Here is a 25,124-nt window from a genome sequence, read left to right on the forward strand (position 1 = left end):
CCTCCTCTGGTCAGGAAAGGAGACTTGGTCAAAAATGTTGCCGTGTGCTACAGAACAGCTCTTATTGTGGTTTCCAGTAAGGCCTTGTAGTCTCACTTTTTTTTTTTTACTTAATCTTGAATCATCAAAGAAAGAATAAAAAAAAACCTTAATGTGCACGTTGATGCCTAATGAATGTGACCAGGTGCAGAATCTATTTGTAGGCCCATCGAAAACACCCGCAGACTAACCAACGATATGCAGGAGAGGTGGTTTCCCAGTATCAGACTTTAATGAGTTCTCTAAATAAACAGAGGAACTAAGACGTGTTGTTCAACTCGGCGCTGTCGGTATGTTGTGTTTGTCTGGAGGAGACACAGTTCAATAAGGTTATATTCTAGTTAAATGATGTTCTGGTGTTGGTAAATGCTGTAGACGTTTGATTCCCAGTGATTTTTCCTGTATTTTATGTGATTTATAAATATGCGGAGTGGAGCATTAGACTTGTGTTGTTGCTTACAGGGTTAGGTTGGTGCTTTTTTCTTTTTTTTTTTTTTTAAAAAGAGTAACTTATAAACGTCATTATGTCTGTACCAACGTAGCTATAATGATGCTGCCATGTCTGGAGCAATGTGGCTTTCAACAAGCAATGTCCTCACACAAGATGATTCCCTTTAGCTTTTATGGTTGTGCCTCTAGTCTCACTAGGTTTGCAGTCTGGTTGTGCTGGTATATAGCAGCAGTGTTCCCTCATTATATAAAATTTGTAGGTTTTATATGGATTGTAATGAAGCCTATAGCAGCTGTACATGTCCTTCATCTTAATTAGGAGCAGTCTGTCAGGAGCTACCACACTGCATTGTGAGCTTTACTGTACTTCTAACACATCAATCCAGCACTGCCTCATAATAAAAAGTAGCTATTGAGACAAGTGCAGCGATGTTGTGTGCCTCCAAAGAGCCGTTTGTGTGAAGTGTTGTGAGCCAGCTGGTGAGATGCAGCCCGGCTGACAGAACGGGACGGTGCGGCACCAGAAAGGCCATCAACTGCCACGTTTTTGTTTATCGCTAAATGATAAATCCTGTTCATATGATCAAAACGTATATTATATTATTAACACTGGGTACAAAGATATATTCTAATGAGAATGAGATATTGTCTTTGTACTAATCTGACAGTGGGAACAGATTCTGTGCTGAACAAGCGAATAAGATAACGTTTCTTTAATCAGAGGCGAACAGTCTCTCTGCTGAAGTGTCCTTGGGCAAGATGTGAGTTTCTATTAGCTGTTAAAGGGGTGAGATTAAAAGATTGAGTTGTCCTTGAGGAAGAATTAACACACTGGACCTCACTGTGCTATCAGCTTGGACAGAGTAGAATTCTTACAACCCAAACACGTAAACAAGAAACCAGAATCTCTGAACCACAGTTGAACAGACACATTTGCATGTTTTGCAGTTGATATTTGTAACTAATTTAAATAAATGTCTAAGCTCTTAACTGCTGGAGAAGAGATGTTGTGTAGAAAACGAAATGGTGCAGACAGAGCTGCCAGTACTAGTGATCAAATTCTGCACAATAGCAGCCTCTGGTGTCCAAAGAAGGAACTACATCATGTTGGCTCCTATAAGAGATTCATTTTGTGTAAAGGCCATTAATTCATCTCTATTTGATCTGACTGACAAACGGAGCATGACTCAAACAACTCTGTGGCCTTTTACTCACCTTCTCCAGGTAGATGAACAGAATCTGTGTATGTAGCTGCCTTTATCGTAAGTTTGCTGTGGTCCTGGCCATTAGTGGACGTGCTAAATATTGGCTCTGATTGCTGTATTACCTCTTCTCAAAGCTTGTGTAAGCAGGAATTTATTTCTGGTAAAGGTTTCTGTTGTCGTCTGACTAATTTATTAGCAACAATCTTAGATTAGTGAAGTTCATTTGTCATATGTGGTAATAAACAGAATATCCTTGATTTCATGGTTGGACAGAAGGCATTTGAAAACACCACCTTTGACTCTGGAAAGTCAAAATGGGCGTTTTGTCCAGTGTTTGCATTCTGTGAATTGAATAACTAGATAAATCAGACGATCATGAAAATAATCAGCAGGTTAATCAGTGACTCCTGCATAATTTATGATCTTCCTTTAGTCACCCATGTGTATTTGGCCTGTGTTGTGGGAATTGGAGCCTGAAGCTAATGTATTTCATAAAATTGTAATAATTCCTTCCAACATTAGTGAAGGCTCTTATGGAGAAAGCTACAGTTTGTGTCCTGTGTATTCTACTGTAGCTTTCTCCAGTTTAATATGTAATTATATCGGGTTTAAAATGTCAGCCAATAATGAATTGTATGTTCAGTGCTGCTACATTAGTGACATAATTTAATATTTCTATTGAATTTTAACAATACAAATCATCAAACTACCTGCTGCAGACACCCACGCTAATATCAGATTCAGCTTGCAGCTGTTGCACACATTCATAACATCAGCAGCAAGTGCAAATAACCCCCAGTATATTTCGGTACATCAGCAGTGGCCTACATCTTCCAGCTGGTGTTAATGAGATGGTGGCTACACACAGATTTAAAACCATAGCTGTGCCCCATACATTTGAAAGGATGTCAAGCTCCCGTCCAACAGCTGTCCAGCTGTTAACAGGACAAGTCACTGAAACGATAATAATGAGTGAGGAATGAACCATTTATGATAACGAACCAAACATCTAACTTGTAGGTACTGGAGGAAGTTAGACAGATGTGAATATCTTCACTCATTTAGTTTGGCTCTACGGTGCCATTATCATGACATTAAAGGGACGGCCTCTTTAGGAAAGCAAGATCATCGAATTAGAGGATCATTACGCTCTGTGTCGGCCTTCTAATGGATTGTTTCCCTCTGACAGCACTGGATTGGCTGACACGTAACATCCAGCTACGAGGAGAAATGTGAGGATGCAAAGCTGTTGAATCTGCCCCTGGTGGACAAATCAATGTCTTTCAGATTGAACCGTGCAGGATGGTGTAAACATTACTTCACACGGTGGACTGGGCTTTACTGGTGCACTTGTTACAGCTAACACTCATCAGCTGCTCCTCATAGCTCCTGTCAGTCGCTGTTTTGTTTGCTACTTGAGGTCAACGTATGCACTTGAAGACTATCTACAATCGGTCCTGTGTTGTAGAGTGTGTCGACTTCCCGGGAGCAGATAATCAGCTTTATTGATCTCTTTGACCTCTCCTAATCTCCAGATACACTTGAGGTCTCTGACCTTGAAGCAGCATTTAGATGAGATGAAGCCAAGATTTAATTTTGAGTCGTCTTTAATTAAGATTCTTTGTGGTTCCCATGGTCCCTCTGAAGACCGGGGGGCTTCTTTCTTCATTCAAGCAAACAGGGGCTCGTCTACTAAATGAACAAAATGTGCACGCACTACTGCTGTATTCCTGCAACAGACCAAGTATGTGGTGCACCCATGAACGCCCCAGTCTACGTGGGCCATGGCAGTGGACCAACAGTTTCTCAATAAGGGTGGATTTTAGGGAGGAGTGTTTCTATGAGTGATCCTAAATTTATACACACCGGTGAAAAGACGGCACTGAGCATACTATTAGTGTGCCTTATTTAACCGGTTGTCTGCTGTTTTAGATTTAAAAAATGCATCAATCACAATGACAAAGAAATGAATACCTGCATTCATTCATTATAAAACCAACGCCTACAAGTTTCACCCTGTCATTAACATGATGTGATGGATCCTCTAAGTTTCATCAACATGCACGTTATCCTGTTATCATTTCTGTATTAGACCTTGTAGAGCATCAAAAGTTTAAATTAGAACATGAACACCAATTAAAAACCTTAACGAAACCTCTAATTTTGGCGTCTTCTCTTTTACCCTCTCTGTGTTTGGATGTTAGGATCATTGCAGCCTTTAAGATTCTTTTGAGACACAGGATGAAAGTGTAGTTTTATGTGACATTTAGCTGTTCAGTCAGTCCAAAATACAGCTCTTATAAAGTTGCTGTGGCTGTCTTTAGTTTTCAGAAGGTGCACCTGATAACTAGGCTCTAGAGCAGTGGTTGAAGATGACGGCTTACTCCCACTGGTCCTTGAGCCACTCGTGCAGGTTTCCTAATAGCAGTGTTGTAGAGACTGTGGACCCCAGACATTAAACATTGTTGTGTCCACACGTGTTGGATTACAATCTCCCTCGCTATTAAAGTTATATGTTGCCCGAGGCTGCAATTTGCCGAGTGTCATATGAGGGTTGCCGGCACTGAATCACAACAGCCTCTGATTACAAAGTGGTCACGTAGATCTGGTGACTGGTCACAACAGAAGCTGAACTAGCATCCACTGGCAAAAAGGAAAAGGGGGCGTTGGGGAAATCCACATTAAAGGAGGCTACTGAGTTGATTTGATGACTTAATGTGAGAACAGGGGTTTTCAGTAGCAGCCCTCAGTAAAACCAAGGATGTGTTTGGTCTTAAGATGCAGGAAAATCCTAAACACATTAGGCAGAATTATTAATGAAGCATTGGGCCTTTGTTGACAGAGCTCGTCGCCAGGTTTGCTAGATATCATCTAAATTATGGATTTAAATAAAAAGGATCAGTGCAAATTTAGTTTAAATTGTTGAATTCTTTGAAAATATTCTGAACCAGCATGAACCCAGTAACATTGTTTAGTTGAAAGGAAAACTGCATCACTCAAGTTGTATTCTACACAACATGTATTACAATCCACAGAGGTTTAAAGTGCCATCAAATTAAAAAATGGACATGTTTGGAAATTGACCTGCCTGTTGTGTAATAGAATCTTTCACTGAATAAATTTCTCCTGCCCGATAGTGGCGCTGTTGGTGTTGAAGCAGTGTGAGTCAGACACATTGTTGGGCCAAGACTCTGAGTACATCAAGGGTTGGAAGTACCACAAGTTTAAGTCCTTGTTAAGTTCCATCCTACTGGAGATAAAAGTGAGCATGGTTTAATATTACTGCAGCTACTTTGTCGGGAATAGAGCAGAAGGTCACATGATTTCATCAAAGGAGTCTGGCGATAATAGGCCCGTTCCATTGTGCCGTGAAAGCCTCCATCTGCAGCAGGACACAGTAGCTGTTGTGTGCAGCCTGTTGCCTGCACATTTCCATCTATGGCTGGGCTTTATTCAGCCATTCCTCCCTGCAAAGCTTCAGTACTGACTGAGAATATGTGGTCAGTCTATCAGTATTACGGAATCGCTGCCAGAATAATCAAAGTTTGAAAATGCACTTCTCATTTGCTCTGATTAAATTCACAAATACATCGGTGTTCCCTAAATTGTCTAATGATGCAGAATCATAAATCTGTTCCAGTGCAGGAAAAAAAAATCATTTTTGTCATTTTCTCAGGTAAACCAGCTTCTTTTCAGTTGAGCAAAGATGGCGACAGGAAATGACGTCGTCTCATGTTTTTTGTGAAAGTCGAGCTCAGTCGGTGGCCGAGCCGCTATGATACCAAACCAATGGTGTGGCGCCTTCGTTATTTGTTGGAAAAGTCTGAGGGTTTGAGAAATGCCTTCAGAATTTGGGTGAGTGTGATGAGTTACACACGCGTTCGGTGTGAAGGCAATTTGGAAATGGCAGACCCTCACAGTAACAGTGGAAAATAATTTTTATACAAAATAATAAATATAAACCTAAAGTGTCTGAAGATTACAGGAGCAAGGTAGCAGTGAGATAGAATAACTAAATGTTATATGTTGAATTCTTTTAAGTAAACCTTGATTAGTTTCTCCAGACTCGGTTTCTGGTGTCTTCAATTTGCATAATCCTTTGACAGAGCCCATTAGCTGTTTGCTGTTCCAGTGGCTCTTTATTTATGCTAGAAAGCTCATTTTGAGACAAAGACAGACCAAACATTAGTTGGAGGCAGTGCTACCACTCTGTTTCATTAAAACCATGTCACGCAGTGCACTTTGACTCTGCTTGTAATGGACCTCTTTCTCTTCACAGGCTTTGCTTACTCAGAAAGGTATCAAACATCAAAAGCGTAAATATCACAAGACATTTATTTCACCTTATGTAAATAGTTTCCTGAGGCATGAATTGCTTTTACATAAGTACATAGATTTATTACTTTTGCTCTCAGTCTCTTTGCGTTATTATAGACTTCAAGCGGCGATTTGGTGAGCTGTGATTGGTGGAGATCCCATCAGCGTAAGTCATTCCCTGCTGGTAATTAGTGTTGTGTGAGCTGCGGTCATGTCTCCCAAGGAAACTCTCTGCCCTTGGTCTCATGTCGACAGCAGGGGAAGCCAGACATTAATCCCTAATTGATAGCAAAGGGAGAGTGGGGCTTAGCACTTTTTCTGCTGACTGGAGCAGCCAATACACATCAACCCAGCGTCCTACATGGTTTCAGACAAAAGACCTCACCCTTACCAGGTTGTCAATAGACAACAAAGAGTCACTGATCAAATTAGTCACAAAACAAAACTGATCCAGAGCCTGGTTACTTACCAGTCCTCGTTTACAGCACGAGGATTTCAAATAATTGGAGCCAGAGACTTTTGTATTTGTCTCACACCATTGATACGCTGTTTACAGTTTGATGCTGTGAGGCTGTTAAAACAAGGAACTACTGTAGTTAAATAAGCAGTCCTGTTAAGTCTGAGGATAAAGTGATCTGTGCACAGTGAGCTTGTCTGTCACTGCTGCAGCCATGTGGCACTGGCATCTCAACAGATGCTGCAGCAGCAGCAGCAGCGTCATTTGTGGTCGGATGTGTTTTACTTTTCATTTTACTGGCAGAGTTCAGAGAAATATGTTCTGTGGAGCGTTTTAATGAAATCTGTCATTTAATGTCTGTAAAGAAGCTGAACAGCACGTCTGTAGCTTCACACATCGCTGGTGATGTTAAGGGCTAAAACACCAAACTCGTGCCAAGTTCTCCCTGTGCACATTTGTTGTCACTAGATGTGCCCAGTAGCGAACTCTCTGGGTGAATCACACTTCCTCTAACTGCATCCACGTTTCCGTCACTTGTGTATTTGCCTTGCCAGGAAAAACTTTGAGGAGAGGAACCGAGGAAACACTTTGACATACGTCCTTTCCTCCAGTCCTTCATGTGAAGCGTCTAATTCCAAACTGATTTTCAATAAAGGACGTGTCAATCCTTAACAGACTTCCACAGAGGATGCATTTGTTTATCCTCTGTTATGGCTCCTCCAGGCAGCCACCTCACTCCTCAGAGCAGAAATAAGAGCTTTGGGACGTTCTTCATCACGGAGGACCAGAACGCTAAAACAGGGAATCGGGATTCACCGTTTGAATCTCTGGATTTTTGAGGCTGCAGTGATATTTATAACCCAGCGACAGCCGTGACTTGCTCTATACAGTATGTGTGAATGCCCTGTAATAAGTATAACAGGAAGTGTGGTGGAAAACTGACTGTAGAGTCGACTTGGATGCAGCCAAATGCAGTGAGATGTGTGCCTCTATGGACTGTAAGTGCACATTACTATGTCTGTCTGCACGGGGCATTTATTTACTTGTTTGTCACAGTTATTAATTGCTCATGTCTGTTTTTCTTGGACAGCAGGTTTTCGTGGTCAGGCAGTCGTATTAGAGAGTTGAACTGTGGTAATGTTTGATTTTAGTTGCCTTGGTGGAGGTTTGAACTCTCTGAGTGCTGTCTGGTTCCCTCTATGTTGCTCAACAGTAAACAATATCCACCTTTTTTAGATTGAAGACCTTCATTTCCCCACTGTGGGATCAATAAAGTACCTACTCTTAAACACCGTGCTAACAGTCAGAGTCAAAGATGCAGTATTAGTATTGCAGCTTTGCAAGTTGCAATACTGCAAATGTGTGCCTGTGGTTTTGTCCTTTTAAGTAAGATGCCTGTGAGAAAGTATAATCCCATAAGAATGTTGGTGCTTTTGCAGGTTTGTTTCAGTAAACCCTGACCTCTGTGCAACTCTGCCTTCAGTCGGCTTCACCAGCTTCACCAGCACACACAGTGTTATTATTATTAAAGAACATCAGATTTCATTCACTCAACAGAACTAGAGCATTTACCTGACTTATTGTCAACTCAGTTTACACCTTGTTCAGGTGTAAAGTAAACTCTGGACATTTGTTCTCACAGGTATGTGTCCCCCGTGCTCAGCTTTTGTGTTTTTATGCCTTTTATCAGAGTTGTCAGTATGGAGTGAGAGAGTGAGGTCGTTGCGTGGCCTTCATTTCACTTGGTTCAGCTCTTCCACATGCTGTCTGTGATGGGATGTAACAGTTTCCCACCTGTGAAATCACTTCTGTGGTCTCCTTCCATATGGTGGCTGTTTGTGGAGCTGTAAAGCTGCTGCTGCAACAGCAGAATTCAGGGATGTTGGCATGTTTCTGTAACCAAACCTCAGTCTTGTCCTTCTTTTTCACTTTTCTATGGTCTTTAATGTTAATGTGGGTTTACTTTAGTGTTTCTCAGGCTATACAGGGTTTGTTTTTTTTAAATCCAGTGAATATTCATACCAGGTATCTGGCCTGGTATAACAGTAACTTTCCTCAATCTGGCAAATTGATCCACTTTGCTAAAATGTGCACAAGATGCAGCATATTTATTTAAGGGTTATGTTAAAATTAATTATAATTCTTCTCTCTTCCTTTGCAGAAAGAGCTGAGTCTTCCAAGAAGAGGCAGTTTGTAAGTACCCATATATATATATATATAAAGTTTCATATTTTCTGCAGTTACTCAGTCACATTTTACCAGTCAGTGTACTCTGTGTTCACTCGGTGTCAGCAGACAAGCTTTAAATTGATGTAAATTAGATTCCCAATAAGCAAAAGGCAATTTAGTTGGAGTTGTGTTGTGTAAATCTCAAATGGTGTTTGCTTGCTTAGTATGCATACTGTGTTTTAAATTTGTTCCCACATTGATGTAATTTTCTTCTTTTCCTCCTGGTTGATAAAAACAACACAACAGCATGAATGTATGCAATAAGTTAACAAGATCAGACCCTCAAAGATACAATCAGCCATAGCTGCATGTTCTCAAGTCAAATGCCTCTCGAGTAAGAGCCAGCTTCTGTTGCTGCCTGCCAAACTGAGCAGCTCTGAGTGAAGTGACTTCAGTCGTCTCTTGCTGAAGGTTGTTCAGGTTCTTTCCATTAGGTTCTTTACCACCGGCCATGAGTCGGAGGGTCCTTATCGAGCTGGTTCAGTCAGCTACCTGCAGTGACTGCAGTATATCTTTAGTATATCCAGTAAAGTCTCGTGGAAACTTCAAACTCTTAATCAAGTAATTCAAATATTTCACTCCTGAATGTGTCGGACGGTACGTTTCTCCATCGCTCGTCTGTTTGCCTCCAGGTGTTCTCAGTACAACATGAGAGATTTCCAATTTTCCATTTTCCCAATGAAACTTCCAACATAAATTAGTATTTGCAAAATGTTTTCTGGCTCTTCTATCAGGAGTCCTCCTAAGATGTTTGCTTTCACAGTGTTCTAGTGTTCGAGGCAGAGTAATTTCTATTTTGCTTGATAAATAAGATCATTTGAGTTGGGTACTTTCTGTCAGGATCAATAAGTAGATCATTTGGTTTTATTCCACCATCACTTTGGAAAGCAATGTTATTTTTCACTATTATTCTTACAGTGATCTAGAATGTGATTACTAAAAGACAGTGTGCACAATAAACTGAATTAAACTTTCTGCAGGTTCATTGGTCAGATTTCTGTTTAGCAGGTTATTAATGGTGACACTTTGTCATTTATGTCGGGCAAGATGGAGCATGTCGAGGCATAAAAGACTTCCCAAACATTGATTTTGGTTTAGGTTGTTATATTTTATTGTGGAGACCTATTTTATGTGCGACACCTTGTTGCTCTGGCTCCTGCCTCACCAGCGAGGGCACCTGCTGTAATAGAGGTGAGCCATTACTAACAGGCTGCTGTGAGATCAGCAGCTGCACCATTTTATATTTGGAGCGCTGGAGCCTCTAGTGACCTTGGTAACCATAGTAATGGTGTTTGGATATGACAATATTGATGTGACTGCTTCAAATTCATCATAACTGCGGTTTATGTAAACAGCCAGAGCGTTTTATTCATTTGAAAACAGGTAAAGTAAACGTCAAGTAACATGTTTTTTCTGACTGCTGTCCCACGTGTGTGTTCGACTTCAAATGCTGGAGTAAGGCATACGTTGAAGTTGGCAGCATGTCCTGTAACAATCCCATCAGGCTCAGCATCTGAATATCCTCTAATCACAGAGAAGTGCGTGGAAACTTTTCAGATACTGTTTGGTTCACTGTTCATCATGTGCAGAGAGGTTTTCTTGTGACAGAGAGCCCTCTACTGAACAGTTGTTGTCATTAACGTGCCGGCTGTCAACATGTCAGCCACTGTAATTAGGTTTCCACAGTAGCTTTCCATCCTGGGGGGTTTTGTCATTGTTATTCCTCTTCTACAGTTGTAGCAGTGATGGTTTCTACCTTTTATATTATGTCATGTGTGAAGTCGTTGCCAACATGAGTCATTCTAGTTGAGTGAATATTGGAGCTTATTTATAGGTTGACCTTAATAACTCGAAGGCCTTTGCTGGGTCCGGTTGAATAACTGAAAATCACTCTTCTGTACGTGTTGGCAGCTCAAATCACAGCCTTTGAATTTTGTTAGATTCTATTCTTATTTCTCATCATCGGCACAAAAACGCAGCCTGTTGCAGTTTGAGCTCTGAGGTAGCAAAGCTGTCGTGCTGCCATGTCCGCTGCTTTGCCATGCAACAAGAATTTGAAGAGGGCCTGCTGACTGTGGGTTCTGTTACACGGTCTTTTTATGGTGATATCTCATGGTGACAGGCATACTACAGGAACTTGATCACTGCAGGTGAAGTTTTTGCCAGCAGGGTCCTGTTTCCTGTGATTTTACAGCTGCTTCAGTTTTTTAATAGACGGTATTTACTCTGCTGCTGAGTGTAAATATAGTCCAACTCTGGAATACATCTGTTGACGTCATATGTTGTTTAATTGATCTGGTCCTACTGTCACTACGAGATAGGAACGCTCAGTCCAAACTCTTATGTTGTCTGGTCTCAGGTGAAATAAGTTCTCAAAATCCATCTTCATCAGTTGTAGACCTACCCTGTATTGATCATATAGCATGTGTGAACTCACACTAGACGTTTAAATCGGCCATTCAGGTCATAAAACAGGCGCCGGGATAAAATTGGGCCGAATCCATAAAGCGTCTGCTCGGCCTAACATGCTCTCTCTTTCTCTCTCCTTCATAAAAAAATGTGTATGCCCCTGTGACTTACTCTGTGCACCGATCCAAATTGTGCCATCATCTTCTAGCTAGTGTGGCTTGGATAGCAAACCATTTGTACATAGCTTTGATCACAAAACTAGAAAATGTACATGTTATTTTGTCATGGCCATGCAGAATAGAAGGAGAGTAGAACTTGTGGTGTTGTCTTCTGATTAAGTATTTCAAATGACTGTTGTTCAGTCGTGTTGCACTAGGTAGCACATTTTCACCTTTTACTGTGGCTGATTCAGCACAGCCCTCCACAACACCTCTGTCGTCTTCACCCTGAATTTTCATAAACGTGTCTAAAATGGTCGATTTTATACTTTAAAGTTGCAGTAATACATATTTTCACATTCTTCAAAAGATCAAAATATGACTGTTGGATGTGAAATGCCACTCGCACCCACAGAGAATAACTGCTCCACTCTGCAGCTCTCCTCAGCTCTGCAGGGCTTTTCAGCATCTTTCAGGTCACAGTTTTGATTTTGCTGCCCACAACTTGCTTTTTTGGTGTCAAAAGCTGACAAACTCAACTTGAAATGCATAATAAATTTACTCTGTGTCTGCTGGATGAATGAACAGGCAACCGTTAACTATGATTTTGTCAGTGCTTTAATGGCGGTACATACAGTATGTCAGTGCTCCGTTTACAGCTTGTCGCACTTCCCCAAGTGGCTAAACGTCCTAAAACGTCTTAATGCTAAATGAAAGCACATATTTTTAATCGGCATTTTCAGCTACAAGTCAGTCACTGTCTGAATTAATCATGAATAATGTTCATAATGAGTACGCTTTGTTCTTAGGTACACCAACAGTCGTGTTTGGTGTTTTCTGACCTGCCACAATGAAACGCCTTTAGACAGGAGACATTAATTTGAAGGTGTTAAAGTGGGTGTACGTGTTAGTAATTCTAAATCCAGACACATCAGAGGATGGGCTGTAGTGGTGCATAAATGATTTTTATGAACCACCAAACGTCAGTCACTGATGTGGCTCTGCTTTTCTTCCATCAAGGCAGAAATGATTTCAAATGAATTCAGGCTGAATAAAAGCTCCTGTGCACTCGGTGCTGGGAGCCAGGGAAAGTTTTTCTCTCACTAGTGATGGTATTAAACCTTATTATTATGAAAGCCGTGGTGATTTGCCTGCCTTTCACAGAAGCCACAGATGACCAGCACTGAAAAGTCACGTTGACATGTAAATTAGCTTGGCTGAGTATTTATTTCTTTTCTGTTTCATTGTGATGACAAAGTAAATACATTTAATGCACCATTTGGTTTGTGGAGATGTCTACCTAGTTTTAAACCACTTGACTTTTCTGCTTTGGTTTGGGAAAACGTGCAGATCTCCAAGTGCACACAGCAGATGTATCCTGTGTGCTGGTCTTAAGAATGACTTGTTTGCACTCATTTGGATATATGAAACATCACAGGAGTAATTGTGCATCAAATAAACAGAGAGTCTGAGAGAGACATTCAAATCCTCAGGCTTCTTCCTGCACAACTTGATTTCTTGCCTGCTTGTTGAAAAATCAGCCCCAGCAGATGCCACCGATTAATTTGACAGTACAGAAAACATACTGGGACTCCCACACACACACACACACTGTGACCAAAAATACATTTGTTTATTCACATATATTTAATTTCTTTGTCACAAATACGTTCCACCTATTGGATTCAGATCTAGTAAAACATTATTGTCCATTGTAAGTTTTTATTTTCCTCATTTCTGCTGCAGAACCCTGACAGGTTGTTTTTGCAGCCTGGCTCTTCCGTTGTTGGGGGTTAGCGGCTTGTGGTTTTGGTCATGACGTCTTCTCTTCATCACTGACAAGGAAACACTTGCTTTGCAGACATGAAGCGGTTTTTGGGCTACACAACCTTGCTCACCTGGGTATTTTTTTTTTAAATGTACTTTATCTCTGATGCGTGCTTTTTTTTTTTTTACCTCATTATAATCTTCATCACTTCGTCACCCATTTACTCCTTATACTGAGACAACTCTAAGTGCTGATTCTCAACCCACTCTGAGCCACATGCGTGCCTGAACCAACCTTGCAGCAGCTCACAGCTGCCAAATAAATGTTTACTGTAGTAGCCAAGCGTCCTATTACTTTTGAACCCTTGCGCACTGTGTTAAAGGGCTACACCTCCCACTCACTTCTTCCTTTTGTAGATGTTGTGAACAAATTCCAGAGCGATTTTACATTTGTAGCTCTTTATCTTTGTTTTGTTTTTGACCCGGTGACAGGCGTCTGGAAATGGTTTATCTTGCTGTACGCCGAATGACGCGGACTGGCAGGTGGTGCTGCATTATGTTTCCCCTCAAAGATGACATCATCCCTGTGCTTGTGTTGATGTTGCATCGTGCAGTACGTGCCTTGTGTTAGCATCTGTCAAGGTGACTGCGTGTGGAGGAGCGGACACAAATGCAGATTTAATGTAGTGCATGCATTTCTGCTGTGTAGCAAGTCACCAGCTGGTGGAGGAGTTGTTGTGGTGGGGGTCCATGAATGTGCATACGTTTGTGAAGGAGCAGGGGGCGTGTATTAGGGGAGGGAAGAAGGGGTATTGTCCTGCCTCCATGCTCTCTACAGAAAACTGAGAATTTCATTTGACAGCTTCAAGGTGGAACGTGGATAGACCAAAACAAGAACCGTAGCCCCCCCACCCCCCTTTTTTTTACCCCCTCCCTTTTTGTTGGAGGAGAGAAAACCAATCCGTTTCATCGCTCTGTGGTGGCTGGGTTTGGCTCTTTGTCAGTTCAGGGGGGCAGCAAGCACAGAGGCAATGTGAATGCATATCATGACCACAATAGAGCAAACGAGCACAGTTCAGCCATGAAAGCCCAGCGGGAGAGGCTGAGAATTCCAGGGCTGACGCTAGAGTGAGTATTTTTCTCCGCTGTCCTACCGGGAAGGCAGCTCCTCTGCAGTGTGTAGCTTCATCCGTCTCTGTGTCATGTTTGTTGCTGTCTTTCACTGGTGCAGTAAGCTCTGTGCAGTATTAGTGTTAGCAGCATCTGCAGCAGGAAGTCTAAAGTCACATCCTTCACAGCTTGGCAACATTGGCTTACTGGATTGTGTTTATGTTCGTGCTTTTATGTTTTCATGTGTGCGTGTGAGATAGACAGACATTCAATATGTCGCGCAAAGGAGTGCTGCAAATGCACAGTGTGCTTTATTAGCTGGTGTGACACAGACTCACACGTAATGCACACGTACAGTAGGAAACGCGCACACACACTCACAACACACCTGTGATGGGTGTTTGTTGGATGCGATCAATAACATGAAAAGCAGTGAATCATTGAAGGCTGTGTGTTTATATGGCAGCTTGTCCCTTTCATCACAGCCACAGTCATTTGTTTGACCTGGTACATTTTTTATTTAGGTCAACAAGGCATTTGTCACAGTTCCTTCCATTCGAGGCTTTAATACCTGCAATTGAGAAGGTGAAATTGGACTGACGAGCCATTATGTTAAATTTGGTTTAAAACCATTGCTTGTGCACAGACTTTAGGACTCAGTGACAGACACTCCAGAAAAAGCTGAAGTTGTTAAAGATAATTGTTCTTCAGTGTGTTGATTTTCACTTACAAGCCCCAGATCTTTCTAACATTTATCTTGTTGTACAGACAAAAAGCTCTGCATTATGTTGCATTAACCAGCCTTTTAAAAGGACCAGTGTTCAGTGGACTGTCCCTTTTAGTACATTGGGGTTATTTGAGCTCTTCTTACAGGACAAGGCCTGCAACTGCAGTGTTTCTATATTTGTACCCATGAACAGACTTAAACTAACAAGTGGCTTTAAAGGTGCTTTTCCATTAAATGGAACCGACTCGACTCGGTTTTGGTACCGGGTCCTTGGTTTTTCACTGCAGACGGTCCCCTATCGGTGTAGCTGGTTGTCATAGCAACGGCACATTACACTGCCATGACGTCGTCGGCAACCAAGACGGAAACAATGGAGGACATCGACAGTATTCTGTTCGATTCTCGGTATGTGGCTGTTTTTATTTAGTAGTGCTCGACAACGTTGCTTCTAAAAATGACATTTTCTTTGATCCAGGACGTCTCGCACGTTGTTGATGCGATTTCGTTGACCCATCGCTAGTCACCATTTGGTATCGCCTCTGCTCATTTGGAACCATGATGGAGGTGATACCAAAGACAGTACCAGGTACTATCCCCAAAATTAGACTGATGGAAACACAAATAAGGCGAGTCGAGTTGAATCGAGTTGAGCCGGTACCAGGCGGTGGAAAAGGGGCTTTATTACTTTCCAACTTCCTTAACATATCAGCCCCAAGCCTGTTGGTGCCAACTGGAGATAAGTCTATAACACTGTGCCGTGAATATACCTTTATTTATATGAAATTGGTGCTCTGAGTGTTTTACTGCAACAGGGCAGAGCAAGTGAAATTTACTCAAGATGAGCTACAGCGACCATGATTGTTGGATTGAATGGATGTGTCACCTGGGGCAACAGTTTGGCTCACTGTTTTTAATAGGTATTGGACAGCATTGGCATTATGGCACAGGGGAAAACATGCATCAAGCTGAATTCAGAGCTGCTTTTGGTCTCTTTTAATGTGGGGAAAAAAAAGAAATAAAACCCCAGATGTATCCTTTAAGGTATTTAGATTCTACTTGTACAACCATGGGACTGAATAGGGTTGGTATCAGAATATTCTGATGAATGATTTTGGACTGCCACTGCAGCGAAACTCGCCTCACCACCTCCACTCACATCTAGATGACCTGGTATTGTGCAGTGTCACTGCCGACAGTGTAGTTTAAATACATCGCATCGGTGCCAAGTCTCTGTACGGCTGGAATAACTGGAGAGCCAGTGTTTGTAGCTGTTAGACTGTGAAATTAGGCTGATCTGTAACTTCCTGTAGGATTTCAGCATGTGTGCTTGTTTATCTTCTTTCATTTTGGTCAGAATTTAAATGGGCTCAAACACACACACTGCAGAACCAGACAAATGCCTTGGGAGCCTGTTTCCAACATGGTTTCAGTTCAAGTAACAGGAAGCATTTACTCTTCATGATGCTGCTGTCTTCAGCTGGGCATGAGTCAGAACTGTGTGTGTGTGTGTGTTGGGGGAGGGGTTCTGTCCTGTGTGTAATAAAAGACAACTATTCACTACACTTCATTTAACTTGCAGCCTCACTCCTCGGAGCCTGAGCCCCACTCCCACTAGCCCTTGCAGCCCGTGCAGCCCGCTGCACGCGTTTCATTTTTGGAGGTAAGCAAGAGCTCTTCAGCCACGGCTGCTTTGTTTTGATAAGCCTGTTGGTGCACGTGTGAGTCGGTCTTGTGCTCATATGTCACAAATGTCACAAGGCTGAGACTGAGCTTTCACTTTGCCATCCTAAAATCACCTGCCGATGGAATGACGCTTGGAGACGAGGACACAGAGCTTATGTAACAGTGATGGTGTCACCCCTTCCCCCATCTTACTGTCTCTGTTCTGAGGTTTATGCTCCTCTTTCATGTGCTAAGTAGGATTTGTAGCATTTGCAAAACATCCAAGTGAAGAATGGTCTCAATCTGAATCCTGAATTGATTCGTTTAAGGCTTATTATTAATGGTTCCATATTCCATCTTATTTCTTATAACTAGTTTATGATTAGTATTTAAAAATCTGTGCACACTGGCAGATCATCAAGTGTTGTCCAAGATAGGAGGTCCACATCCAACCCACTGGGAAGCTCTGATCTGTATTTTCTTCATCTGCAGCTTCACTTTTACATAAATAGGCCATTAATGCTGAAGCCATCTTGTTATGGTTCTAGTGTTTATGGAATTACCGGCCAGCCTCTCGGGCACTTGAGGTCTGGACAAATGGATTAAAAGGTGGCCTGTGATCCAGCGACTTTTGATGACATGACAGGTTCGAGTCTCGTCTGCTTTGTCTCCGTCTCTGGCTGATGTTGTTACACACAGATATAATCTGTGAGATCACCAGAGCTAAAGATGGATTTCCTCCTGACTGTTTTTATGTTCTGTATTGTATTAAAATGTTTGTACTAATGATCCAACTTAAGAAACAAGTGGACAAGTTGTGTGTTTTAAAGGAGAGAACGTGGCTTTTCAAAGATGGACGGCTCACACTGCAAGACGTGTCTGTGTGTCTGACTGGCTGTCAGGTCTTCTTATTCAAGCTGCTTTTGACAGATTTTGAGAGGAGAGATGGTTGGAATGAAAGAGATTTTTTCTTCAGTTTTGAGAGTTTTCTGTATCAATGAATAGCATGAAACACCCACCCATGTCACCTCTGATCTTCTCTTGTTCTACTCGGTCTTCATAGAGAGTCGAGTGCAGCAGGTGTTTTTATGAGTCAGAATGTAGAAGTGTTTTTACTGGCTGCTTTTCTTTAATGCCATTTTCAGTTTTTATTCACTTAAGTTTTAAAGCACAGGGTTTGGTGTCACAGTGGGTTGGGTTTGTCCAGTGCATGTGTTAGAATACATTATCCTACACTTTCTTTGTACTACAGCTCATCTGCACATGCACAACTTTGCCTCTGATGCTGCTGAGGTTGCATCTCTATGGTGTTGAACTAAATGGCCAGGCCTTACTGTGAGTCGCAATATACTGTTTTCATTTAGTCTAAAACTTGTACATAGAGTAGATGATGTTGAGAAAATGTTCAAAAGCAAACACTGAGGGAAACTACATTAACGCGGCTGCAAAGAAAAAGGTGCCACTTGTGATTCTGTAGTTTCTGTCAGCGCTGCGACTCATTTCAACATCTTTTAACTAGGTGTTTAGGTTCACTCTCACTGTTCTCATGGGCTGTTTACAACTAGACTCCCTACAAACAAATCCACTGTACACGACCAAACAGCCGGCAGGCAGTTGGTGAATAGCTGGCAGACGTCGTACCGAGCTTCTAGAGAGCCAGATGTTTTTTAATAAGATCGGTGGAAACCAACACGGAGCTAAAAGGAGAAGAGTGCATATTGGAATTACATTCGCTACCTAGCTGGAGATCATGCTGATATTATTGCCTGTCAACTGTAAACAATAAATAGCCAAGTGTCACCATGTCAACTTATGAGGTGACAGTATAACGTGTTGGTGTGTTTCCACCACCACTGCAGATGATGCAGCACCATGTTTAATTGCCCACCTGGACACAAAACCAGTAAAAGTCCAGCCCTTAAGGAAGTGATAAGTGGCTTCCAAATTCATATTGGAGCAAAGACTTGTTTCATATAATATGCTGGGCGTTCCCAGGTTTAGTTTGTAACCGATTGGTGCTTGTTCTAATTAGTTTGCTGCGAAGAATTACATTTTGTCCCATGTGACTCATTATGGTAGTGGCACGTCTGGTTATATGGAAGCGGTAATAGTTCCATAATTAGTTTTCTTTGCACATGTATCTTTCTGCACATGCTTCATTTCCACATCTCACTATTGAAACTGTCATTGTTAAAATACTGGTCCCTGTTTATTTTTGTTTTCAAGAGCAACCAAGTCCTAAACCAGAGGACGGTAACAAACACTTCCTGGATGCGATGCCAGCACTGCCGATGACCTCCCTCTTCATGCCGCTCTCTGCAAGTTTGACTTTGAACCATCATTTCTTATGTGGAACGCAGAAACGGAGCAGAGCCATAATTAGAGTGAAGGCTGTCACACTAGTCTCTAGGGAGAAGGGCCGAGCCACTGGCAAAAATGGCTTTATTATACCCTTTATTATAGAAGAGGTGTGTGCAAGTAGAAACCAGTGGTTGTCTGACAGTGATGGCGGCATGCCTGCTTTGTAGATGGTGCCCTCAGATTCTCTTGCTGAGCTTTTGAATCCCTTGCAGATGCTGCACTTGGCAAGCGATCAGAGTCATCTGCAACATGGTGGCGGTCCTCAGATCTGACTGCAGCTCCTTAGAGAAGTTTCCAGCCCGTCTTTGAACCGCTGATTTTGCTATCCCGTTTTTCTAGATATCACAGTTGCATCCAGCAGTTATTGTCATTCATCAGTTACTCTGAAGATAATTTTATTCATAGTTTTGTCTGCAGCATGTTGTCTCCCCAAATGCACAAAGACACTCAGTGTACTATAACAGATAAAGACTTTAGATAAGATGGAAGCAGTGGATTTGTTGGATTAAAACAAATTACTTGAACCATTATTTTTTTTAAAATGAATAGTTTCAGCTCACCTCGAGGCTGCTGCAGATGTAAAATCAGTTGTGGCAGAAAAAAGGAGACATTCACTTGGCTCAAATATTGGACATGAACACACATTACTGGTGATCTTTCTTTAACACGAGTTGCATTTATCTTTTATGTGCTCATATGAGGTTGATGGCTACTTTTCTTTCTGTTCCAACTTGACACTCAGATAATACAAAATGAATGTTTTGAATCTGGATTATGTAAGTGTGTACTACTCCGAATATCATGTGATTACAGAAGCGTTAGACTGCACACACACTTATCACAGCCCTGGAGCCTGAACTTTGCTCTCTCTCCTGTGGAGAGTAGTTATTGAATATAGGCAATCAAGGTTGGAGTCTTTGTGAGCCGTCTGTGATGGTTCATTGTCGTGTTGGTAGACCTGACAGCTACTTCAGAGAATTTGCCTGCTTACTTTGCTGCCCACAGGCTGCTGTCATGAGCCAGCCATAAACTCACACATTCCTGCAGGGCTTGCAAGTCAAATTCATCACTGAACTGATGAAATACCAGATTTTGTGTGTTTGTGCCTGCGTGAGTGCGACTCTTCCTAACAAGTTTAATTTTGCTGGAACATATTTTGGATATAATGAAAGCTCAGTCTGCACGTTTCCCTGTAGCCATTTGCTTATCTGTTTGTAGAATAGACCTGAGGATCAAAGGTGATAAGCTTAAGGTGAGGCTCCCGTCGAATGAATGAGGTAGGACTGTCTATGCAGAGAACAGCTGAGGGAAGAATTTATGCAGCAGCAGAAAAAATCCATGCAAAAAACAGAGCATTTCAATTTCAAATAGGTCCTGCTTATTACGCTGGCCCACTGGACGTATGGAGGGGTGCCAGCGTGTGAAAGCAGCGGGTGTGCTGATGATGCATTAGCTCTCTGTCTCACAACCCCCCCGACAGGATGTGAAGTGGTAGGCGCCTGTTACATGATATGATGCATGTTGAGCGAAGGGAGCAGGGTGAGTGTTTGGGATACACAACACAGTGGCAGTGAGAGTAGTACTGGTATTAGGTTTCATAGTCCTGCCTCAGTGAAGGCTGGATCACTCGCTCTGTGTGCCTTTCAGCATCCTCCCTAGATTACCTTTGTATTAGAGGGCAGAGGAGGACGACGTGTCCTCTCTGCAGGTGTGTTTATGCCACAGCTGGCTGCAGATGTGCCTGTACAGAGGAGGTTTGGGCCTACGGGGAGCTATAATGGGAGCACTTCTCGGGACTGCCATGGGGGTCGCACTCTCCTGAACCCCGAGTCCGTCACCTCTCCTCACAAGGGCTTCAGAAGCCCCCTTCACATCTCCATCTTGGACACAATGTCAGATTTGAATGTGTGGACAGTATTGTCCAACTTGAACATGCCACATTTTTTCAGCGGAGCTCGTCTGCGTCGGTCCAAAAGGTAACCTTTGAAACTGTTTTCTTTTGTGTTAGTTGGGCTACTTTAAAGCTGGCTAGAGAAATCAGTCTGCTCAGAGTAACGTGCTGGGTTTTCTACCAAACTAACTTGACACCTCTAGTTTCTGGAGCAGTGACAATGGGAATGTTTTCCTTGTATTTTACAGTAGGTGTGCTGAGCTGCTTAATGAATAAGACATTGGGTGTTCCCTTCTTCCCTATTGTCTGTTGTTTGCTTTGTAAGTCAAATGGTAATTGAATATTTGTTGTTGAGGCAGTTTCATGTTGCTTATACAGGATGTGTACTTTAACTCCTGTAATTAACAGCTGGAAAATGTAAATGGTGAGAATATGGTTGCTGGTGTCACCACTTTGTGACACTGTGAATGTTATTTTGTTTGACTTTTAAATGCTATTCCTAATGTTACCAAACTTATTGAGTGTGTAGACGCCCTTGTACAGCTAAGCCACTTTATACCAGTTGTGTGTTTTTTATGGTGAAGCCTTTATAACTGATATTTATTTTTAATCCCTCCTTTGATCTATTTTATAGTGAAGAACAGCTGAGCATGAAATGCTGGTTGTTTCTGGACATTATGTATCAGTGCATATTCTTTTCCATTTGGAAACCACTATCTGAGTTGTAGAAAACTGAAGCTTCATGCTGTAAAAGCATAGTCTGAGACTGTAGTCAGGTCTTTCTCCTCTGTGTTTATGAGTAAACTGACTTGATTTAAAACTGGTGTCTAGACCAGATGTTGCTTTTTTTTCACCCGCTCTTGTATTTAAGTTGTGATCAAACAATTTTGGTATAAATGACCAATGTTTGATTTGATTCAAAATACAGCAGCTGGCACAGCTGTTCAAGGCCACAGTGGAAAAGAAGACTGTAAACTACTGTACACATTCTCTAATCATTTGTGAAAATAGTAGGAACTGCAGGAACTTTTCTGCAGCTTTTAGGTGTTAAGTTAAATACGTCACGCACTGTATCTGAAAATACAAGTTCCCTCCAAGTGGAAAAACTTCTGTGTAGTACTGTACAACTTCAGATGTAGAAACTGACAGTGTCTTAAAGAAAACAGCTTTTCAGTGGCTATAAAAACAAGCTGCAGTGTTTCTTACCCCAGAATCAGGTTTTTAAAAACTATTAATAGAGCATCATGTGTCATATGTCTGACTTTGAACATGGTTTGTCAGCGAGGAGCAGACATTTATGTGGCACAAAGCTTTGTCAGCTCGGCTGACAGCTCTGATGAGGGAGCAGGACTTGCTCAAGTAAAAAAAAAATAATCATGGCATCAGACGTCAAAGTATCTGGATTCAGACCTGTAAATCAAAGGGTTTTATCTATTTTTGTCTCCGTTTACCTGAAATAGCTAAGCAAGGGGAAATCTAAGAGTTGTCTTTGACAGATTCACGTTACTTTGTAAGATCTGAAAGAGTTGCAGTAATGTAGGTCAGTGTCGACTAGGCAATAAATGTAAACGTTAAATATTGTCATCAAATCCTGTAAAGTATCTAACTTTAATAAACCCCTTTATGTTTTTGTTTTTAGTTGCTAAATAAAGATGTTTCCACATTTGTGGAGATTTTACGTGCAGTGTGACGGTAGTTGGATGAGGTGAAGTCTGTTGTATATAATCAAGACTGATAAATCTCATATGGCTCTCGCACATCTGCAGGACAACGTAGATACAACACTGGCCTACTTTCACCGTCGCCTTTGCCCAGTGCTTTACTTTCCCCCCCCCCCCGCGCACTGTCGCACTGTTTTTGTAAAGTAATCCAGAATCAGTTTTTTTGACGTCGGCTCTCTAATCAGGCTTATGATGGTACATACACTGGGCTGGGTAGTGAGGGGGTGAAGCAACAAGAGGGCTGATGGGGCAGCAGCATGGCATTCTCTTGGCCTAATCCACGTATAAATAGATCTTGTTAAATCTGATCCTCTAACTGTGCACGTGTGTACCGCATATTATTCACTCCCTTTACATGATCATAAAAGATTTATGGCAAGTATCCACACTCCCAGTTGCAGGGTTAGCCATAAAACCACTTTAGTAAACAAGGACGAGGGGATTTCAGTCAGAACAAGGTTTCCCTTGTGATTCATTGAGATGGTTTGATTTTGCCCCGAATAGTCGAACAGCCGAGTCATTAGTCGTTAGACCTGTCGGTCAACTGAGACTCTTATAGCGGAGCCTTTGTTTTTGTTTTTAATTTTATATATTGGTTTATTACTATGGAAGGCAGCCACAGCCCAGTAGTTTGTTGTGTCCTCCTCCTCATTTTGGTGCCGCAATTTGCTCAATTCTTCCCCCTGTGGTTGGGGGGGTGGGGGGGTCCCACTTTAATGGTGCCACTGTCCAATACATATTGGATGTATATTATTAAGGTCGGGTCTATTTAGCAAATAGCAGAATGAGAAGAAACGGAAAAGAAAACCTACTAGGACAAGCCACATAAACGTGAAAATTGTACTTTATTAGAAGTGTTTTCAAATATCATGGTCTACTTTTACAAGAGAAAAGACTGTCGTGACGATGTGGCTGGTTCAGCCTAATGTTACGTAAGCCTGGTTTGTTTACCCATCTCCATTAAAGTGTAACGCACAGCTGTTTACCAACATGCATCCATCTGAACGGCACTAGGAAGCTAACAAAAATGCAAGGGGAAAACATTTCAGTGAGGAATTATAAGAGGAATCATTCTCAGTGCAAGCTGGCACACATCAGACGCACACTAACAACGTGCACTGTGGTTAACTGACAGGAGAAGCTCAAATTTGTTGGTAATCTCAGCCATAACCACGTTGCAGAAGAAGAAATTGCCTATAAGACCATTGTTTCAACAGAAATACAAGTGAGCCACCTGTCTCCTTGTTCTGCAGCACGACGTTGTATAGCGTCAGTTTAAATAGGTTGCAATTGAATTATTGCATCATTTGCAGCTGTCGTTTATCGAGTTTTAAGTACTCAAATATGTTCCTGTCACTCTGCGTTTAAATACCAATGTTAATGTGGTTGAAATCATCACTGACTGTCTTTCTCATCCTCTTCTGCATGAAGGGTTATTCTAGGTCTACACCAGAGTAAAGGATTCTCTCTTATAGCTCAATGGTTTTACTCTTCATAAACAATCTTAGCTTGAACACTTGGAAGTCTAGAGTGAATTTGTTGTTGCTTTTTTTTTGTGTCATGCACAGAATTGGAAATATTACTGAATAACGTCTTAACAGTTCAGTTGGAAATGGTTCATTTCTCTGAGGAGATTATGTAACTGCATGTCATTGAGTCTCCGACCTTGAAATGAATGTGTTCATCGGGCACTATGTCTCCACTGGCGGCTGCTAATTTGAAAGTATAAACCCTAGACTAGTCGTACTGTTGAACACTGAAACTACTTCTACTTGGAATATTTCATTTTTCTAACAAGGTTAAAAACTGGGCGACATTTTTGAGTCACAGTGGCTCCTCATGAGTCACAATCCTATATTAACATTACTAACAAACATAAAAGAATTCTGAACAATGCCTACAGAACCTCCTTTTCTGGGGACTGAACAAGATGTTCTGTCTCTGCTTTTATGCCGCTGCGTGCATCAGAGTTTAATGCCGACTCCAGGATTGTAGACTACGCCTGTTACTTTAAGGTGGTGGCAGAGGGAGCTCCTGATGTACAGTATTGGAGCAGTGGTTGAAACGTGACTGTCAGCAGATAGATGGCATTTTTCTTAACCCTATAGTAATGAGAGGTTTCTTCACACAACACATGAGAGTACACAGCTGCTACAGTTGCATGACTTGAAGGGAGAATTCAACCCACATCACTTCAGATTGATTTCATTGTGAAATATTTCACTGCTATAAATTCAGTAGTAGTATTACATTTCAAAATGAAGCTCTTAGCCAAGCCCCTCGGTGTTTTCCCAGCCTTGGCGTTAATTTATTTTTTAGTCATTTTTCACATATGAGTTGAGATTTTTTTTTCCTGCAGTCATGAGAGAATTTCTTTGTCCATTGTCCTGCCTCATATTTGCCTTTGTGGTTTCACAGCTGCAGAACGAGCAACAGAAAAAGCCTGATAGGAAGCGGTCAGTCTTCAGGTTTACCTCGACCTCACTCCCCTCTCTCATCTCTTACAGGTACGTTTATGTGCAGTGTGTGTGCACGTCTGTTAATGTGTGTGCACTGTTTCCTTGCCGCAGTGTCAGAAACGCATGCATTGGTGCACAGAGGTGGAGCCATTAATTCACAGT

General features: G+C 41.8%; 1 protein-coding gene across 1 annotated transcript in view; it reads left to right on the forward strand.

Moving 5' to 3' along the window:
- The window catches only part of mast4 (microtubule associated serine/threonine kinase family member 4), a 79,193-nt gene that overhangs the window by 29,177 nt on the left and 24,892 nt on the right, over positions 1–25,124 (forward strand). Inside the window, exons 4-5 of the mRNA XM_020616921.1 lie at positions 8,630–8,661; positions 24,922–25,010. Of these exons, the coding sequence (XP_020472577.1) occupies positions 8,630–8,661; positions 24,922–25,010 (121 nt within the window). The remainder of the gene's footprint in view (positions 1–8,629; positions 8,662–24,921; positions 25,011–25,124) is intronic.

The sequence above is a fragment of the Monopterus albus genome, unplaced genomic scaffold (assembly GCF_001952655.1).
Source record: "Monopterus albus unplaced genomic scaffold, M_albus_1.0 scaffold181.1, whole genome shotgun sequence".
Classification (NCBI taxonomy): domain Eukaryota; kingdom Metazoa; phylum Chordata; class Actinopteri; order Synbranchiformes; family Synbranchidae; genus Monopterus; species Monopterus albus.